We start from the raw sequence: 16,216 nt of genomic DNA, 5'->3' as shown, positions 1-16,216 counted from the left end.
GTTGGCTGTAGGGGCTCCCGGGCAGGGCCACTCTTCCGTGGGACCAAGAACCATACGTCTGTCTCTCTGCTCATCCAGTCTTAACAAGTGCCTCCAGCTGAAGGGTTGCCTCATGGTGGCAGGAGGGCTGCCAGAAGTCCAGCCATCGTGGTTGAGTCCCAAGCAGCAAAAAGTGAGGAGGAGTAAAAAAAGATGGGTTTAAAAAAAAACACACAGAACACCAAAACCTGCCATTGAGTCGATTCCAATGCAGAGTCCCTGTATAGGGTTTGCGAGGATTTGGAAATCTTTATGCGGAGCAAATAGCCACGTATTTCTTCCTCAGAGCAGCCGATGGGTTTGACCCACCAACCTTGCAGCTGGCAGTCCAACACTTACCTGACCGCACCACAAAAGCCTGTCTCAGAGCCGTGCCCACTGGCTTCCACGCCCGTCTTACCGAGCATCGCCGTCTGCGAGGGAAGCTGAACGGCAGATTTCCCAGCGAGCATAGTGCTGCCCCCGTGTCATGAAGAGGAGGAGGAAAATGGACACTGGAGAAGTCATCTTTGCCCGCCGAGAGAGAGAGAGAGAGAGAGAGAGAGAGAGAGAGAGAGAGAGAGAGAGAGAGAGAGAGAGAGAGAGAGAGGAGGCTTAGTGAGCAAGGTCCCCGCATGGGCGAGCATGTGGAACTGTGGGGGGCGAGGGGTGCAGAAGAATCATTGGGTGGAGAGACCCGGTGTCTTCTCTCAGCCCAGCATGTCTATGAGAAAACCCAAGCGCTCTCTAGGTTCCCCCCCCCCCGCCCCGTCTGCAACAGAATGCCAAGGAAGCCACTGGAGGCCAGACAGAAAGGAGGGATGGGTTGGTTTAGGTGGACAATATCGTGGGTGCTGCAGGGACGTGGCCACATGAGATTTGCCCTGCTCTACCTAAAATCTCAATGAAGAGACAACCCCGCGGCTGTCCAGTCAATTCTGCCTCATAGGGACCTTTCAGGATAGGCTAAAACTGGCCCATTGCATCCCCAAGACTGTAGATGTTGAAGGAAGCCGACTGCCTCATCTTTCTCCCGGGGAGCAGCTTGGGGGCTGGAACCGTCAACCTTTCAGTTAGCCATCCAATCTAATGCTTAGCCCACTATGCCACTGAGGCACCTAACATCTCAACATATGACTATAAATAAAAAAACAGCAACAAACCAGCACCAGCTGGTCGGTTCCGACTCACAGTGACCGACGTGGGGTTTTCTGAGCGCCTAGCTAGCAAAATCACTGGTCACACTGTACTCCTTCTCTCAAACAGAGCTGTGGCCTCTGGTGTGAGGGGAAGGGGGGCGTGCTAAGAGGACCACTGTCTGAATGCGCAGTCTGAAGAGAGGAAGCAGAATGGAGCATGTTCCAGAAAAGAAGAGCCCTGACAGGCAGGCCAGCCGGACCAGGGTAATGGCAGAGATCTAGCTACAAATCTGCCTGTATGAGATAGGCTTTGTGATTTCCCAACCCTTTGTTCTCTATAATTAAGGACATTGGCATGACACACTGATTTGTTGGGGGGGGCGGGGCAGCGGGGGTGGGGGGTGGTGCTAGAGACAATTACGTCCTGCAGCCATCGTTCCCAACCCGGGGCCTGGCGGCAAGCACCACTGAGACTGGAGAGGGTGTGGTCAGGTGGGTTTGGGGGAGGCGAGCAGACAGACCCTCATTGTCTCCCTGCCAGCCCACCCACCCAGCAAATATCTTTAGTCATTAAGGATGCGGGAAGAAATGGAGAAAACACTGCACATCATGACGGGTTTTCCCTTTTCAAACGAACCGAGAAAGATGCTCTGTCCTGCTTCTAGGTGTCTCGGAATGCGCTCAGCCTTGCTGGATAAATTTAACAACAAGCACTTGCTCCTGTTCGCAGCGGTCCTCTCTCTCCTCCCCACTTGGATTGGAATCTTGTTTCATTGTGAATTGATACTATTTACGCCATATGTTCAGTCGAACCGAGTGCCCTTCTCTGGGGCTCAGCAGAAGAGACAGCTCGCTGGCTAGATAGACGAGCTTCTCTGGGGCGCCCACGCAAACAGCCGAAGTTGAACTTGGCTTCCACCGCGACAACCCGCTCAAAGCAGACTGGAGGGGAGACAGCAATAAGCATGCTGAGGGCATTTCGTTTGCATGTCCAGCCCTCACATGTGCTGCATACATCAGCAGTTTCAGGAGTGGATTATGCTAATGCCAGTCTGGCCCTATTCTATTTTTTCTTCTCTCCCAAGAAGGGAGGAATAATGAACTGTCGTTCTCTTGTCTAGACTTAACTCTCCATCCACCAGCTTTCATGTCATTTCCTCAGGAGGCATGCAGTGTTCCGTCGTCCCATGAATTCGCTGCCTCCTCTTCCCCCCACCCCCGCCCTCCCCACCCCCTGGGTAACCGCCGGGTGTGGGTGGAGGCTTCTCTGATGGATTCCTCCTTCCACTGATTATGAGTCCACTGAGGACCCTTCTTCCAAATGTCCCCGAGCTCACGGTGTGACACCAGTGGCCCTCGCAGCCTTTTCCAGGACTGCTGCCCGAGATGAAGCCACCACGGAGTTCAAGTCTAGGGACCAGGGGCGGCTTCTCTGCGCCTCGACCCTCGGCTTCCTGTGGACTCCCGTCCACGGCGAGTTCCCCGCCCGGCTCGTTCTGACTCCTGAGTCCAGGTCTCCTGTGCCCTCAGAGTGTTTTATTTTCTCCACCCTCTCTTCCCCCTGGATCCTTTTCTCTCGTTTGGAGTTATTAATATGCTCCATCGTGGGGAGCTGCGGGGGAGGGGAGGGCTTGTCTTCTGAGAGGCAGCGCGGGGTGGAGGAATGTTCTGGAAGAGAAGGTTACGGTGCCCTGCGCCCCCTCCGCCATTCAACTCCTCCGTGACGTGCTGTGCACGAGAAGTCGGTGACGCTTTACAGCAGTGGACTGACACTTTAACTCTGGAACTGGACTTGTCGCCCCCTCCCCAAACATACGTTTACCTGATGGGCTTTGTTTGTTTGTTGCTATCTTCTAACAGATATTGATCACTTGTAAGCTTTCAACTTATAGAACCCTCTCCAGGAAGAAGAAAGCCAAAAACAAATAAGCATCTTTTCTCTATAGAGGGGGATGAACACACAAGAAATTCTATAAATAGGATTTTATGGAGTGGGATAAGTTGCTTTCTAAATTTCCCATGAGATGTCAGTAGTCTTTAAGAGGAAATGGGGTGATCATTTTAAATCTCTCCGCACTCGGGCTCCTAATGAACTTGAATGATTTGTGATTCTTTCCTATCACGTGCCCGTATTCCTTTGGCGCGCGCTTCTCCAGGCGGACTCACCATCGCGGAGGAGGGCGGGAGCTGCCGCTGCTCCCTGTACGTGCCAGGCACTGAGCTGGTCCCTAAATATGTCTGTGCTCAGGAGCTCCATTCACATCATACAAATAAGGGAATTGAGATGCAGGAAGGTGCAGTGGCTTGCTCAAGGTCACGAAGCAAAGTCGAGATGAATACTCATGTGTACCTGACTCCCAAGCTTAGTATTGGTGTCTTTTCGAGCCCATTCATTCCTGGGACCAGCCCTGGCTTCTCACGTTACCGTATTTCCTGGCCTTTTGCGTCAGAGAAGAGGCCGCCCTTCTGATCACTCGCCGGCCGGGGAGGAGCTGCATCACAGGGCCTAAGGGCAAATGCTCATCTGTGTGCCAGCGCTCCCTCAGACTCCAAGAACATGTCTATCTGTTGAGGGTGGTACCCAAGGCTCACTCAGCTTGGCACCCCTTCACCGGCCCTCAAATACTGCCTGCATGTGATAGGCACAAGGTCAAGTCTGCAATGAGCTGATGGGTGGGTGAGACATTCATTCTGAAGTCTCGACCCTCAGAGTCAAAACCTGTTTTGAGGATGTACAGTGACCACAGGGACCAACCTGGAAGAACCTATCTCCATGCCATCCTGATCCCCACTCCCAGCCGCCCCAGCCTTGTGATGGAAGCTTCCCAACAGGGCTCTGTAGCAATTTGCCTCCTGGTCCCTGGCCTGAGCCATTGTATCTCGAACCCCGGGTTCTTCCTCCTCCCACATTTCCCCACTCGTCTACCTTCCAGGGGAGAACTGGATGGGACTCCCAGATGTGACCTTGGATCAGGCATGCCCCTTTCTCTTGAGCCTCGGTGCACCGCTTGCTCACAAGGGGCTCAGCCTACGTATTTCCCTCGTAGAATGACTTTCAAGATTCTGAGAGCTAATGGGCAGGAAAGGGCCTGGCATACAGATGGTGCCCAAGAAACGCTTACAGACTCAAAATCTTTTTGAAGCATTTCCTGTCTACCACCGTCAGCACGGACGCCTCCTTCCCTGCCCCGGTAGCAGATGCTGCAATTAGCTGTATTTGCGGCATGGCTAGGGAGGATGGGTTTTCTTGGAGAGGGGAAAAATGGAGAATTCGCTTGTGTAAAAGTACGGCTCCTGCTAAAGGCTCGGCACTTCTAGGTTCTACCCATCACAGCATGAAACAAAACAACTGAGTGCTGAGTTGGGTTTCCCTTCTTCTACCCCAGTAACTCCTCCAAGCCCCGGGCAAACGGAGCTCCTGTCCCGCAGTGAAGCAGGGCGCATGGACGTGGTAGCTATTCCTAACCACCTAGCTTTGGGGATTAGCAGTGCAGGCCGTCCAAATAGCTTGGGAGTGACTGGCCCGTCATCCCCAGAGAGCCCAATAGAGATAGCCATCTGGGTGACAGGCAACGTGAAAAGCTTCCCGTCTGCTGACATATTATTACTGGGGCTCAGTAACTGTGTGCTGATGTGCTTTAAAGTCTGCCATGGCGACTTGTGATTGAAATGCAGAGCCAGAACCCAGGAGGAAGCAGGATGTGAATGGATGGCCTGGGAAATGCGGGAGGGGCCAAAGGTAGGGAGCAGGGAGCCAGAGAGAAAGGGCCTATCCAGTAGCATAGGAGGGCCCCACCTCCTCTGGCCCCATGGGAGTCCCGTGTTCCCCCCCCCCCCCCGTGTTAGGGGTGCCTGTGGGCTTGGAGAAGGACTTCTGGAACGCTCACCTCCTGGCCTGTGAGGTTCCCAAGGGAACTGTTCACACAAGGGTGGGTGACAAATGGGAAGTCAAAGTCCCATCGTTTGTCATCAGCCGAGGCAGCGGCCCTGGACACATTGAAGATGCCGAAAACCACATGGGATGTAGCTCAGCCAGACTGACAGCTGGCCCAAAGGCCTTGTTTTCAGAATCCCAGAGTAAGCCTAGCCCCCTTGGGACTCACCTCTCAGCCCAATGCTGTTCAGGAGGGCATTGCCGCTGGACACCTGGCCCACCCAGCGCTGGCTCCAGGGGAATAGCGAGCCAGGAGCTTTGGGGTCTTCCTGTTCCAGAATGGACAGGGCCAGTCACTGAAAGGCCTGCTGCAGGCCCAGATGGCTGCATCTCTGGAAGAAAGCACAGGAAAAGAGAGCTAACCATGGTACCGCACCTACTATGTGCCAGCCCCACACCGGCTCCTTGGTAATGTGAATATCTTCACTGTAGAGTTTAGGAAAGACAGCCTCAGAAGGTGTAATTGTCTGAATTCACACATCTAGAAAGGAGCAGGGCCCAGTATTTCAATCCTGGTTCTTCTGGTGCCCTCGTGCGTGCTCTTTTCCGTATGCCAGACTGTCTCCACACTTCCAGACCACAGGCAACATGAGGAAGAAAGATGATGCTCAACATACAGGCCATGGCTTGGACGGGAAGCACCACTGCTGCCATCGAACTGAACAACTGACAGACTAGAACTTCAGTGCCAAAGCATGACGACTGCTCGAAGCTCAGAGGCCCGCCTCTACTCACCTCCAAAAATCAGAAATGGGTGCCAAGGCCTCCCCAGCCATATGGACCCCGCCCCTGCCAGGGAGTCTATAAATCTTGGGCTTCCTGCAGCTGCTTTGGGGTCTCTATGTAAACATCTTGGGGTGGGTGTTTCCGGTGGGGAGTTGCCCTGGGCCGGAGTAAGAGGGCTTCATTCAGCCTGTCCTGGTGGTGTCCACTGAGGGACGCCGTCAGCCTCCAGGAGACTGGGCCGCTGCAGCCCAGCCTGCCCCACCCTCCCAGAGACAATCAATATGGAGATGAAGACATATGCAGAGGGTGTATTTTTGAAATGTGGCATTCTCATTTCCCTGTCGGCGCGGGCGAGAACCTAAATTGAGATGTGTGGGGACAGGCTGGCACGCGGGGACGCCAACAAAGACGGGCCTGGTGCCTGAGCGAGGAGACTGGGCATCAGGAAGGTCAAATGGCTCAACCCCAGGCTGCATAGCTCCTCAGTGGCAGGGCCAGGTGGTGCGACAGGCTTGCCACCCAGAAGACCTGCTCCTTCCAGCACCCTGTCCCCCGGTACCGGGATGGCTGAATGTACCGGAGCCCATGTGATCTACCCTCACCTGGAATGTTCAGCCTTCTCCCCTGTCATTCCCTAGTTGCCAAGGGTGGGAAGGGAGGGAGTGTCTTGGGCCAGAGCGCAGGGCAGGCAGAGGTCCTGCGGCAGGAGGGAGTGGAAGGGCCTCTGTCTAATGGCGGTGCCGCTCTCCCCTCCGGTCTCTGGCAGGAACTGCAGGCTCAGCAGCAGCAGCTTGTCCATGGCCGCGGTGGATATTCTCTACATTGACATCACAAGGAGATGGAGCTCCATGACCCTAGACCACGGGGACTCAGGTACCTGAGGCCTGGCCTCTCTCTGTCACGCCCTGTGGGAACCCAGAACCCAGGAGTCAGTGGGGCCCCTGCTGTTCTGTCTTGTTAAAGGACCGAGATGGGGGGTGGGGGGTAGGAGGAGAGGATCTTCTCGGCCCTGCACATCTCTCCCTGCGAGAAGTGATCTGAGATGGAATTCTAGGCACCCTCTGCCCACCTCGTCGCGCCTGCCCAGATCCCAAATCCACCGTGAGAATGCCTTGTCTTGGCTTCAGGTGCCTGCTCCATGTGTTCTGCGCTCAGCAAACGCGGGCCGAGCAGAGGCTCTGTGCCAGTCGGTCGCTGGGTGGATCTCAGGGAACAGGGTGTGGTTCTCGCTCTGCAGGGCTGGAGAAGCAGTTCAGAGAACGTTAGCCAAGTGTGGTGTATGCTGGGATGGCGGGATGCACAGGGAGGGTGTAGGACCAAAAAGGATGCTCTCTCCCGTGCCCCTAAGGGGAGGCGGGGTCAAGAAAGGCTTCTTGGGAAAGGGCTGGCTGTGCTGCCTTGAACAGGTCAGGGGGATGAGCAGGTGAGCTGGCTGGGCCGGACCCCTCGAATGGGAGGCGGATGCCCCAGCTAGGCCCCACACCATGTCATTCAGAATGGCAGGCCTAAAAAGAGAAGGGAGGGAGCAGGCGTGAGGTTGTTGGAGCTGTGGCATCCCCGCACACGGCAGACGCACACCACGCCCCCGTGTGAGCTGGATCCTCTCGGGCCAGGGAGGGCTCTGATGGAAGAAGCCCCCGCGGACGCCTGGGCTCCCTCACAGAGCGTGGTTTCTCCAGCGTGGTCATCACCCCAACTGCCACCTGGGCAGCCCATTCGGACGTTCAAAGGGCCAGCCAGGTGTGTTAGCCTCCATGAGGGCCCTGGGCGCCAGTGGGGTGGGCATCATGCTTTTCATTTCATGGATGCAGCTCAGGTGACCAAGAGCACCCAGAGTGGCCACCTCGGTTCCCTCACCTCTGCTGCCTCCTGCGAAAGCCGCTGGCTCCCAGACACTCGGGCGTGGGCGTGAAAGGAGAGAGTGGGCAATCCTGATGTGTCTTGGCCGCGCTGTTTCCTGCTGGCGGAATCACCTCCTCACCTCCGTTTTCCCATCTGTAAGCTGGCCCTAGCCATACCTGCTCTCCTCGCGAGGCTGGACGTGGGAGCCTGCGGAGCTCTGTCTAACGGCACCCGTCTTGTGACACTGTCATCAGTGGGCATTTAGGGAGAACCTGGGAGCCAGTCTCTCCAGCAGTGGTGTGCTTCCTGCCACATCCTGCCTGCCCTGGTGACATCAGCGTCCCACGGGGTGCCTCCTCCACCAGCCTGATCCAGGCCCGACCCCTGGTTTGCTGTGGCCAGAGCTTCCCAAGCACAGGCCCTCCCTGAGGGGGTGGGTACCCACACATGTTGGGGTTGGCTTCCTGCTTAATAGTGAGGCTGTTGGCAGTACTGAGGGTGATGATGGTCGGTAATAGTGCTCCTGGGCTTAAGTGGGCCAAGCACCCTGCTGGGCCCTCGACAAGGAGAATTTTCCTGAACAGAAGGGAAAGGGAGGGGAAGAGGCGTGGCTAGAGGAGCTTCAGCCTATCCCAGGTGGGTTGCTTTACCGTCCTCGTCGGGGTCAGTAAGATACCCCACTCTCACCCCTTACAACTCCCCCTTCTGAGATGCGAAAGAGAGACTCGGGGAGCACCACCAGCCATGGAATCAAGGGGACGAGGGCATCCGTGGCACTCCTGTCATGGGCAGCGCCGACCACAGCTTCCCTGGCAGCCAGGAAAGGCTGGCACGGGTGTGCCTGCAGGAGGAGCTGGCAGAGCCATGGTCGTGTCGAGGCCTGGGAGTGCTCATGTGACAGCACTTTCTGCTGACGCCTCCAGAACGTGGAGAGGTGTTTGCTCTGTCGGACTGCAGGAGTCGCCGCAGGATCCCATGGAGGGGGCCAGATGAGGGGGTGGGGTGGCAGTGGAATTATTAAATATTGAAATTGATCAGGAGTCGCAGCAGAAAGCTATTTATCATGTTTTATTGCTTCAAACTAGCATTACCATCTGGCCCATTGTTAACTCCGAGTAGCTGTTCATGTTTTGTTTGCCTCTTAAATTGCTCCCGGGAAGCGGATCCACAGGGGCTATCCACAAGACAGGTCCGCGGGAGCACTTGCAGGCCTGCCAGCGCCACCCATTCTGCTGACCAAGCTCAGGAGAGGAGGGAAATACTTATTTTTAGCGCCTGCTGACGAGCGGCGCCTCGGCCGGCAGGGCAGTTTGCCACTGCTCAGCCCCTGGAGGTCTGAAATGACCAGTGTGGTGTTGAAATCACCTCCCCGCTGCACATCCCACTGCTGTGTCCCACAACAGGCTCCCCGGAAGGGCGCTGGGACCCCATTTTACACAGGAGGAGGGCACGCACTGAGGTTCCCAGAACAAACAAGGCTAAAAAAAAAAAAAACAAACAAAAAACCCACAGCCTTTGAGGAGCTAAGGTCAAGTTTGAACTCAGGGCTCCTGCCTCCCAGCCCAGAGCTCTGTTTCCATGCAGGCCTCCACCAAGCAGTGCCTGTTTGTGTGGATGATGGGGAGGGGGCAGGCTGCTGAAGCTGAAGTCTCAGGGAAAGGCTGGGAGGTGAAGGCTCCACTCAGGGCACCCAGGCTTGTTGGGAGGACAGAACTGGAGAGTGTGTGTGTGTGTGTGTGTGTGTATGCCCACATGGGAGGAGGCTGTCCAAGTGCTTGTCTCCCCTTTCGTCATCCTTGGCTCCTACCTGTCTGGTTCCTAAAAGGTGTTTAGGACGAGGCGGGCTAGGCATGAACGCCAGGATGGGGAAGGCAGTCTGTGGCCAGGGACCACTGCTGTCTCACAGCAGGGTGCAACCCAGGACCCACTTCCTCCCTCCTGAGAAGGATGGTCAGAGATCACGAGCCTTGAGTGGAGGGGGCCTCTGAAGCCAGTGCCATCTTAAGAAGCTGTTGGTTGGCAGAAGAAGAAATCTGTGGTTGGGGCGAGGAGGTCCTTTCTTCAGGCCGGCATCAGCAGAAAGGCTAGAGAGTCTGAATGTCTCTTCCCTCTGTGGTTCAGAGCCAAGGGACCCTCCAAGCCCCCCAGTTACGGGTAAGTCCTGGCCAGGGGAGTGGGTCCGTGTCTGAGAAAGACAGGCCTAGGAGGCTGATGAGAAAGCATTCTTTGGAGACGAGTGGAGCACCAGTTCTTCCCAAAGGTTGTGCACGCATTCATCCTTTCCTTCATTGATCCATGCAGCAGACAGGTGGTCTACCAGGTGTTGAGTCCTATGGGTTTAAGATGAATATTAATGATCACAACTACCCACCTGTGATGGGCTAGTTTCTCCCAGCATGATGTGCTACAGGCTCGTGCATGTCTCGAGGTGCTGTGCAGATTCCTGCCCCACTGTGTGCACACGTGCATCGTGCATCCCCTGTGTCCCCATTCAGCTGTGGATGGGCACTAAAGGTGTTTCCATGTGTGGATAACCACTAGGAAGGACATGGTTCTCACTGCTCTCATTTCCCCAGGGCACAGACCTCGCAGTGGGACTGCTGGGTCACGTTGCTATTTCCAGTTCCAGCTTTTATAGGGACCACGACACTGTTCTCCCGAGGACCAATCAAGGCAAAACAAAACAAGCCCCAACTGAAAGAATAAGCCTAGACGCAAGGATGGTGTGAGGTCCTTGGTCCATGAGGCACTCTCATCCTGGGTGCCTGCCTGCTTCAACGCCGTCGCTCTTGACTTAGCTCTTCCAATGAGTGGACTAACCCTCCACAAACTCACCCTAGTCTAAGGCACGCATGCCCCCTCCCCCACATCCTTCCCGCCCCCGTCTCTCTCCACCTGGGGGCCCCTCATCTTGCATCCTGTGCTCACAGTTCACTAAGGAGGCCCGTCTTCATCTCCGTCAGAAGGCCAGTGACTACTTAGGGCCTCGACCGAAATCCCTGAGCCAAGACCTAACCCTCTCCAGCACACCCATGCAATTGCCACGGTGGGTTAAAAATAAAAATAAATGAGTGACTAGGCAGCGAATTTTAATTTCCAGCCGTGGACTTCCTGGCAGAACACAGAAATCTAAATGAGAGAGTTGTCAGCGAGGCTGGAGCCAAGTGGCCCTCCTGTTGTGTGGCGTGCGGGGAAGACAAATGGCGAGAGAAGAGCCGCTGGTTTTACAAGAGCCGCTGGTTTTACGTAGCTGCCGTTTCGTCTCATCACTTAGCCTCCGCCCTCGACGCTTTCCAGAGCGGACGGTCAGTCTCGGCCGTTGGAGACGAGGCAGTAGATGGCCATCCTCCCTGGTGTCGGCTAGGAGAAGGAAACGCTTCCCTGGCAGAGCACGTGGGCACCTTGTCCGTTCAACACAAGACCCGCACCTGGGTGCGTCCAGTTCACTTTGCCGCCAGGTAGTTTACTGTTTGAGCTATAAGGTGATATAAGTTTACTGTTTGAGATATAAGGTGAAAGTCCCTCCCAGTAATCAGTGGAAACAACGCCAGAGAGAAGAAACTGGGTAGTCTTCTCCAAGCGCCTTCTTCCCCAGGCTCTCTCTTTAAGCATATGCACATGTGTGTGCACACGTGCCCCCACGCACAGCATTGCTTTCGGAGGGAAATCCAAGGACAGAGCTTAGTGCTGCAGATTGACTGCAGACATGAAGACCACATTGAGAAGCATCCCTCCCGTGGCTTCCTGAACTCCAGGGTGATCTGCCTCCTCCTGGGGCTGTCCTGGTTGAACTGACTACATAACTGACTAACTCATGGTTAGTCACCCAGGAGCCCCTCCGTGAGATGGGTGGACACAGCAGCTGAAGTATCAGTGGTCACGAAGACGGCCCAGGACTGGGCAGCATTGCCTTCTGCCACCTATCTGAACAGGACCACGGAGCCCTGCTGACTGGGCAGCTCACAGCAGCGAAGAGCTGAGTTTCGACCTCACCCCAACTTGCTAGCTGTATGACTTCTGACGGGACAGACACACAACTTCCTCTGAGCCCCAGAGCCATCCTCTGTGAAGAGGAGGTTGTGTGAGGGCCCGCCTCATCCAAACCTGGATAGGATGCGATGGCACGGAAGGGTACCTGGGAAGCACTTGGGGGGAATGCACAGTGACCTGAGATGAGGCTGTGTTTACCCCACTGCGCTCAGTGCACACATGTCTGGCCTCTGTGAGCACTGGGGCAGTGTCTGCCTCTAGGGACTTGCAGACCAGTGACAGGGATGGGCTGTGGCCTCGGCTGACACCCACCCCGTCCCCTTCCTTTCCAACAAAGCGCCAGGCCCTCCTCTCCTTCCCCTACCAGCCTCTTCCAGGGCCTTTGGCGGTGCAGTTGCTCCTGTCCCTGGGCTCCTGCCGGGCTGTCCACGTGTTCCAGGATCCCAGCAGCTATTTGATACCATGTCTGGGGTCCTTTGCTTGATGTGTCCATTTCCTAAGACTGTTATAGCAAATCTTGCCACAAACTGGATGACTTTCAAACAAGGAACCTGTATTCTCTCCGAGCCTGGAAGCTAGAAGTTCAAGCAAGGGCTTGGTCGGGCCATGCTCACTACACACACACTGGGGGCGGAACTCTCTTTGCCTCCTCCAACTTTGGGGGGCTCATCACCTGCCCCTGGAGTTCACCCCAAGCTCTGCCTTCACCTCCGCAGGGCCTTCTCCCCTAAGTCTGTGTGTCTAAATTCCCCTTCTCTTATAGTCCATATGACCCTGTGCTGGCGTGGTGATAGCTACTTTATAATCCATATGACCCTGTGTTGGCGTGGTGATAGCTACTTTATAATCCATATGGCCCTGTGTTGGCATGGTGATAGCTACATTATAATTCATGTGACCCTGTGCTGGCGTGGTGATAGCTACTTTATAATCCACATGACCCTGTATTGGCGTGGTGATAGCTACATTATAATCCATATGGCCCTGCGCTGGCGTAGTGATAGCTACATTATAATCCATATGGCCCTGCGCTGGCGTAGTGATAGCTACATTATAATCCATGTGGCCCTGTGCTGGCGTGGTGATAGCTACATTATAATCCATATGACCCTGTGTTGGCGTGGTGATAGCTACATTATAATCCATATTACCCTGTGTTGGCATGATGATAGCTACATTATAATCCATGTGACCCTGTGTTGGCATGATGATAGCTACATTATAATCCATGTGGCCCTGTGCTGGCATGGTGATAGCTACATTATAATCCATATGGCCCTGCGCTGGCGTAGTGATAGCTACATTATAATCCATGTGGCCCTGTGCTGGCGTGGTGATAGCTACATTATAATCCATATGACCCTGTGTTGGCATGATGATAGCTACATTATAATCCATGTGACCCTGTGCTGGCATGGTGATAGCTACATTAGAATCCATATGACCCTGTGCTGGCGTGGTGATAGCTACATTATAATCCATATTACCCTGTGTTGGCATGATGATAGCTACATTATAATCCATGTGACCCTGTGCTGGCATGGTGATAGCTACATTAGAATCCATATGACCCTGTGCTGGCGTGGTGATAGCTACATTATAATCCATATTACCCTGTGTTGGCATGATGATAGCTACATTATAATCCATGTGACCCTGTGTTGGCATGATGATAGCTACATTATAATCCATGTGGCCCTGTGCTGGCGTGGTGATAGCTACATTATAATCCATATGGCCCTGCGCTGGCGTAGTGATAGCTACATTATAATCCATATGGCCCTGCGCTGGCGTGGTGATAGCTACATTATAATCCATATGACCCTGTGTTGGCGTGGTGATAGCTACATTATAATCCATATTACCCTGTGTTGGCATGATGATAGCTACATTATAATTCATGTGACCCTGTGCTAGCATGGTGACAGCTACATTATAATCCATGTGGCCCTGCGCTGGCGTGGTGATAGCTACATTATAATCCATATGGCCCTGTGCTGGCATGATGATAGCTACATTATAATCCATGTGGCCCTGTGCTGGCGTGGTGATAGCTACATTATAATCCATATGGCCCCGTGGTGGCGTGGTGATAGCTACATTAGAATCCATATGGCCCCGTGCTGGCGTGGTGATAGCTACATTATAATCCATATGACCCTGTGCTGGCGTGGTGATAGCTACATTATAATCCATATGACCCTGTGCTGGCGTGGTGATAGCTACAAAGACCCGATTTCCCACCAAGGTCAGTCACATGCACAAGTACTGGGAGTCACGAGAGAACGTGTCTGGGAGTGGGTGGGGCACAAGTAGCCCCCTTGGGGCTGGGAAAACAGGCTCAAATCTCCCTGAAGGAGAGAGGGGAGTGGTAAGGCTGGAGACGGCCTCTTGGGGTTTTGCCGCAGGGAATTCAGCGCTCCCAGGAGCCTCTGGGCTTCTCATCTGTCTACTACTCATAGGGTCTCCATACCAGCTCGGGCCCCGCCCTCCCTGGGGCGGCTCTGACTGCCTTTGCCTGGCTGGGTCAGGCTCTGGCTCTGGCTCTCCCTCTCCCTCTGAGTAGCTAGCAGCACAGATCCAAGCCTGGAGCCCCTGCTGCTGTAGTGCTGGATGCCGGGAGAGAGCACCTGAGGGGGGCAGGTCTGGGGCACCCTGGATCCTCCTCCTCCTCTGCAGCCACCTATTCCAGTCCTGATCCCAGACCACGCACTCCAATCCGAGCTCCCCACCTCCAGGTGTTTGCTCCTGCCCAACAGCCCTTCCTCCGGGGTCCTTCCCCTGCCCTCTAGCTGGCCAGGTCCCCTTCTGGCCATTCCAGCAGCACTGCTCCAGGACAACACTGATCATCTCGTCGCATCACCGACTAACTACTTGGGCATCAGTGTGCTTGTGGCATCTGCCTGGAGGCCGGACCAACCCCCACTAAGGCAGACGGGCTTCCCACTTTACTGACCTCCGTATCCAGTGCTTAGCTCTGGACCTGGCACACATGATTCTCCGTAAACGTGAGCGGCCAATGGAACGATGCCCAGGTGGACTCCAACCCTGACAGTCGGCTGACTCCCCCGTCTCTCTCCCTCCCCACATTCCCTCAGCCGACTTATGCAAATCCCCTGACTTCTCCTATATTTCTGTCAGCTGGAACGAACCCCAGTTGAAATGTATCTGGCTAACGACGGATTGAAATATTTAAACGTGTCTTTACTCGGAGCGCTCCGTGAGGCCGCCCTTATGCATATACATGGCTGCGCCCGCTCCTGAAATCCGTGAGGCCGCGTGTCGCCAGGCAGGTGTCATGCCGCGCCTCTCGCGCCGTGTCTGGCACACACGCCACTCCTCAGCTTTGAAATTCTGTCACAGTCAGATGGGCCCCTGGCTGCGTGCCCCACAGGCGCACCAAATAGTCGGCGTCCGAATCATCCTTAATGAAACCAAGTGCGCCCACACACCTCCCAGACCCTTCGTCGGGAGCAGGAGCACTCACGACAGGCCCTGTTGTCCAGGGGACCCCTGCTCTCACCTCCGTGGGGAAGACAACAGGATCCTGGCCCGTTCTCTTGTTCCAACCCCCACGTCCTCCAGAAAAGAGACAAAAAGGGTGCGTGAAGTGGAATGGCTGTTGAGTTAGTTTGGGTTTTAATTGGACGTCCCCTCTTCCTGTCCTTGTTTCTCACTGTCTTGGCTCTTTTGGGCAATCGCAGCCGCAGCGGCCACACACGGAGGTGGAGCTGGACAACCTGGGTTTCCAGGCCTGGCCACCCGCTGTCTGGGAGCCCTTAGGGGAGGTGCCCACCTGGAGTTGTCGGGCTTGGCTGGGTGAAGCTTGGATTGGGTAGTGGAGTAGCAGGTGCCTGGCGCTTTTGTTCACCGTCACCGTCATCGTGTCTTGCTTCTGTGTGTGCTTCAAAGCCGACAACGCAGTGTCACGTCCACTCGTTCACTAAAGGCCCACGCTCCCTGTGTGAGTCCAGGTGGACTAGAGAAACAAATTCATAGACACTCACATGTGTATGAGAAAGAGCTTTATATACAAGAGCAGGTGAATATTGAGAAAACATCCCAGCCCAGTCCAGATCAAGTCCCTAAGTCCAATATTGGAACACATGCCCGATACCGATCTATCAAGTCCTCTTTAGAGCCACACAACACACGCAATGACGCTGAATTCAGGGAGATCACAGCCAGTGTGTGGAGAACCTCGTGGATCCAGTGGCAGTGGAAGCCTCTCAGCGCTGGCAGGGGTCTCCATGTGACTCCTCCAGCTCCAGGGCTCTACCGTAGTTCCTGGTGTCTTGACAACAGTCTCGCAGGGAGTGAGTGTATCTGGCCGCCAGTGAGCTGTTTATCTCCGTGGCACCTCCACAGGAGGTCATCAAGCTGCGACCTGGTTGACAGGCTAGACTCCACCCCTTCATGAGTTGACACCAGATTATGTAACTACCACATTCCCAAAGAGCCTTACTGTCACAATCTCATTCATAGAGGAGGCAGCCAAACAAAGGCTCCAAGAGTAGCCACAGCTCCACGGCAGTCAGGACTTCTCAAACTCTCCCACTGCCACAAA

General features: G+C 54.9%; 1 protein-coding gene across 2 annotated transcripts in view; it reads left to right on the top strand.

Annotated features, from left to right (window-relative positions):
* TTLL11 (tubulin tyrosine ligase like 11) overlaps nucleotides 1–16,216 on the top strand; it is a 281,175-nt gene that overhangs the window by 243,594 nt on the left and 21,365 nt on the right. For both annotated transcript variants that reach the window (XM_075560442.1, XM_075560441.1), the window contains one exon: nucleotides 6,584–6,690. In XM_075560442.1, coding sequence (XP_075416557.1) covers nucleotides 6,584–6,690 — 107 coding nt within the window. The remainder of the gene's footprint in view (nucleotides 1–6,583; nucleotides 6,691–16,216) is intronic.

This window comes from Tenrec ecaudatus, chromosome 10 (genome assembly GCF_050624435.1).
Source record: "Tenrec ecaudatus isolate mTenEca1 chromosome 10, mTenEca1.hap1, whole genome shotgun sequence".
Classification (NCBI taxonomy): domain Eukaryota; kingdom Metazoa; phylum Chordata; class Mammalia; order Afrosoricida; family Tenrecidae; genus Tenrec; species Tenrec ecaudatus.
This window is presented reverse-complemented; position numbering and strand designations above follow the sequence as displayed.